General features: G+C 41.2%; 1 protein-coding gene across 1 annotated transcript; it reads right to left on the reverse strand.

Moving 5' to 3' along the window:
• Positions 1–723: 723 nt before the first annotated feature.
• On the reverse strand, positions 724–2,854 carry LOC109863826. The gene is made up of 3 exons (XM_020444418.1): positions 2,803–2,854; positions 2,021–2,292; positions 724–1,261 (listed from the first exon to the last, which is right to left on the reverse strand). Exons 1-3 carry the CDS (start codon positions 2,836–2,838, stop codon positions 724–726), a joined length of 846 nt encoding a protein of 281 aa, XP_020300007.1. The 5' UTR covers positions 2,839–2,854.
• Between the last annotated feature and the right edge of the window lie 1,449 nt (positions 2,855–4,303).

Genomic DNA, 4,303 nt, shown 5'->3' on the forward strand with positions numbered 1-4,303 from the left:
TAATAGCGCTTTCTAAAGATTCATTATGTTAATTACAGAGCGCGCGCTTAATGCGCAAGAAGGCGGTAATTATTTATAACGTTGACGTGTAATATCCTTGAGGATCCTTGTATCAAAAAGAGAGAGAGAAAAAAGACAATCGCGGGATTATTTGCCGCGCCGATTCGACGTGCAATTATCATCACGAGAGCTGTTTGAATTGGATCGAATATTCCAACGCGGCAACCGATTCTCTCTCGATTGCCGGCAAACAGACGCGTTGAACACGTAACGCGCGAGCGTGTAACGGTATGGTCGATGTTTGTGTCTCGGCACGGTCAGCAACGTTTAACGCGAGATTGACCGACGGACGCAGTTTGCGCTGCGGAAAGCGCTCTGCTCGACGGGTCGTTCAGGGTCCCGCGCAGGAAGCCGCCGAGGAGGGCCTTGATAGGCGTCGTTATGCCTTTGGTGAATGGGACAAATTATATTGCGGAGAAAGGGAAAGAGGGAGAGCAGGCACAGCACGGAGAGTATTTTTATTTATAAGTTTTCTCTTCTCCCGCGCGCAGAAAGACAAAAGCGTCATAAAGAACACGTTCAGGAGTATTTTATGAAATGTATAACTTAAATATACAATTTTTTCCATCAAAACGTGTTGTTTCTCTTTTAAATTAAAATTAGTGTATACTTCTGAACTATTTTAAATTATTGTATTATAATCAGTTTTTTTCTCTCAATTCGTTATCTCGCAGTGTAGATCGGCTCCTCGTCGCACTCGTATTTGTACGCGCCGAACGGTTGATGATTGTGAATGTTATTCACTGCCATGTACGCGTAAACGCGGGGATTTCGCGGTCCGGGCACGTAGCGTCCGTATCGGGACAGAATGAGAGCCAGAACGGGATTGGGCGGTGGATGTAGCTTGCTGTTGTAACCGTCGTTGTTCAGAGTGCGGCTCAGGAAACGATCGAGGATCTTGATGGTCGCCGTTATGTCTTGCGGATGATGACGGTGATGGTACGTCGCCAGCTCGGGTCCCTCATGATATAGCGGTGTATCGTCATTTGGTTCTTCTGTCAGATATCCGTCGAGCGTCTCGATATCCTGATATGCGATTCGTCGGGGAACGTGGCGTTGATGGGTACCTCGTGACTCTAATAATGTCGTCTTCGTTGTCGTTGTCGTCGTCGTCGTCGTCGTCGTCGTTGGTGATGAAGGCGAGACGTTCAGCATTTTCGTTGAGAGCCGAACGTCGTTCTGGTGAATTTCCTCGGGGAATCTTGGCAAGCGCCGTGAAAAAAGGATATGTGTAATCCGCTCAAGAGAGTGAGATACCGTGTGAGAGTGCTTTTCGTCTCGAAATGTACACTGACAAAAGTGATTTTGTACAATCCCGTCTATTAGAGGCTTCAATATATCTACTGAAGTGCCTCGTTTTGGCAACATTTTGCTACAGTATAAACTTTACTTGATTTTTCTGAGTTAAGAAGGTTTATTATTGACAGTTGTTATATACTTTTCAGGTAATGTAAAGAAAAAAAATATGCACTACGCAATATACAGATCAGTCTACGAAAAGTAAGTTAAAATAAAAGTTTAAATAAGGAAATATACTATTGTTATAAGATTGTTTGTGTTTTATATATATATATAGTAATGCACAATTTCTTTATAAAATCGTTCGCCACGTAAACGACGCATTTTTGAGGTAAACTGTAGACACATAAATATCTTTTGTGTTAACATAACACACCATTTTATTTATGTTGTCATTGAAAGAGAATCAACAAAATATTAAAATGAGAATGTAAACATCTTTAATATTTGCCTGACATCTAAGTAAGTACATTTTTGCAACATGTCATTCATTAAGATGTCACATGTATTACAATGTTATATTATTATATTTTATATATATGTACACAAAAAATGTTATTTTACACAATATTACATTTTATTGTGTAATCGCTAAGGATATTATGGCGATGTGCCTTATAAATAAAATATGAATAAAATTAGAAATTAAAATATGTAATACCTTTGAGGACCTGTCTGCGACTTTTGTCTGCGATTGTTCACCACAGATCGAAGTCCTGATGGTTGTTCCGTCTGTGACTCTCCGGAGGACGCGAGCTTTCTCGCATCGTTGCTGATCGCGCGATTGTTGTGCTGATAATTAAGATGTTTCGGGAACGAAGAAGACGTTTCGCTGGTGATTGGCAGGTAACTATTCCACGGACGTGCTATATTGGTTGGATCCGACAATACCTTGGCCGTAAGTATGGCACATGTCAGGTAGACGCGCGTTACCTACATTTACACGTCTGTTAGCGTACTCGTCTATCTTTCAGAAAACATTCTTGTCGTGCCGTTCCGCAGTACGGAATCGGCTGCTTGGGTACAGCGGCACAATGCCAGATTCATTTTAGGACCGACAGGGTCGATGTACCCAAGCAACTCTGATGCACGCGACGACGTCAAACGCGCCAACAATCAAGTTCACGGTAATTTCTCTTATAGTCGCACTTTAAATAAAACTTGTAGAAAGAACGAACAAATATGCACGCACGGGAATTTGTTCGGATCGAGAAGTCACGCGCCAGAAGAAGCACGATAAGTAATTATTTTACGAATCTTGAATCTCTCAGGAAACTCTGTTTGCTATTTATTACTAAGAAAATACACACTGCAAAATGGCCGCGCTTCGTTATCTTCTTATTATCAAGGTAATTTTATTATACCGCGGTATTATATCGTTACACGAGTCTGAACGCGCTCGGAGTCTCGAAAGTAGTGGATGTTTTCAGAAACTCTCGTTACCAGGTAGACAATGCCGATTTTGCCGACGACGACCATCCTCTTCCTATTTCGTAAAAAGTACTAAAACGGCGGCACGCACTTCGCGCGCCATTTATACAACGTACCGTCGCGGCCGCTTAAGAGCCAAGTCTTGTCACGGGCAGGAAATGCGTAGAACGTGCATTCTCATCTCTCTCTTGCTTTACGTAGATTTCTAACATAGCTTTCTCCCTTTTCTGTGTCAAGACCGTGCGCGGGCTATTCACGAATTGCCGAGTGTTATTAAGAACTTTCCTTTTGTCTCAAAGATATTGTCGGACGAGACGAATTCCGCGTAAAGAATAGCTTTTATTTAAATTTCTTTTGCTTGTATTCTTTATATTGTTAAAACGTCGTGTATATACCTTGTCGCGCAAATGCACATCCGCGACGCAGTAAGTTTCACAGTCGCAAGTATTCTGTTGCTTCCGGAAGAAGTGGATTTGTGTAAAAAAAAAAAAAATTTAGAAAACAGTCGCTAGGTGTCACAAAGTGCGAAAAGGCTAGTATGTAAAAGTCTAATATATGTAATGTGCGTAAGAACTCGACAAAAACGTGTGTGCAAATAATATACGCTAATGTAATTAAAACGTATTTTCTTAAAGCGCGCACCACAATATATAAGATTCTTTTTTTCCTATTTTGCCTCTTCTTTCTTTGGCTAAGAGATGCCAAGTTCGAATTTCCTCACGAAACAAACAACTGACACCTGCGTATATATATAAAGAAAACTAAATATACTACTTGTGCGTGCTTTTAATTTTATTGCGTTGAAAATGACTTTGTCCTGTTTGCAATACAACGGTATATATTAAATTATTGAGCGTGACAATCGGATAATCAGTAACCATTGAACAGAATAACAATAAAAATGTCTTTTGTACTTACAGATAATTTCCTTTTTTCGATACGCGGAACAGAAAGCAAGATTCAAAGCGAGTTGGTATGGACGTGCCATCTAGCGGAATCTAGTGGCAGTTCGGAACTATTTGACACTGAAATCAAATGTCTATAGATGGCCGAGTGTTACATTATTGTAACCAGAGAGAAGCCTGAGAGCGGCCACGGCCATAAGAGTTTCTGTCATAGCTTTTCGTGGCCATAGTTCTATTCCGTGCTAAGTTTGTGGACATGGTTCTATTCCGTGCTATGAAAACACCGACGTGGTGGAGATACGCACACAAGCGAGAACCGTCGTCATACATCAACATAATATTAGTGTCCGACCGAAGGTTCGGTTTTGGTTTCGGTTTCGGCCAGTTTCGGCACAAAATTGGAGTTTCGTTTTAGTTTCGGTTTTGGGCTGTGTTCAGTTAAGCAAGATGGAACGAACTAATGGAGGAAATGCAGGAAATACAGGAATTGGAACTAATGAATTCCTGTATTTCCTGCATTTCCTGCATTAGTTCGTTCCATCTTGCTGAACTGAACACAGGGCTGTGCTCAGTTAAGCAAAATGGAACGAACTAATGTAGGAAATGCA

Source organism: Pseudomyrmex gracilis, unplaced genomic scaffold, assembly GCF_002006095.1.
Source record: "Pseudomyrmex gracilis isolate BER0280 unplaced genomic scaffold, ASM200609v1 scaffold_13, whole genome shotgun sequence".
NCBI classification, from domain to species: domain Eukaryota; kingdom Metazoa; phylum Arthropoda; class Insecta; order Hymenoptera; family Formicidae; genus Pseudomyrmex; species Pseudomyrmex gracilis.

What these genes read in the sequence shown, in the direction of transcription:
- LOC109863826 (XM_020444418.1), bottom strand. Translation starts at nt 2,838, where the DNA reads ATGGTCGTCGTCGGCAAAATCGGCATTGTCTACCTG. An exon ending in AAATCGGCATTGTCTACCTG is followed by an intron (nt 2,293 to 2,802) that starts GTAACGAGAGTT and finishes GTGTAAATGTAG; the next exon opens with GTAACGCGCGTCTACCTGAC. An exon ending in TCGCAGACAGGTCCTCAAAG is followed by an intron (nt 1,262 to 2,020) that starts GTATTACATATT and finishes GCGCTTGCCAAG; the next exon opens with ATTCCCCGAGGAAATTCACC.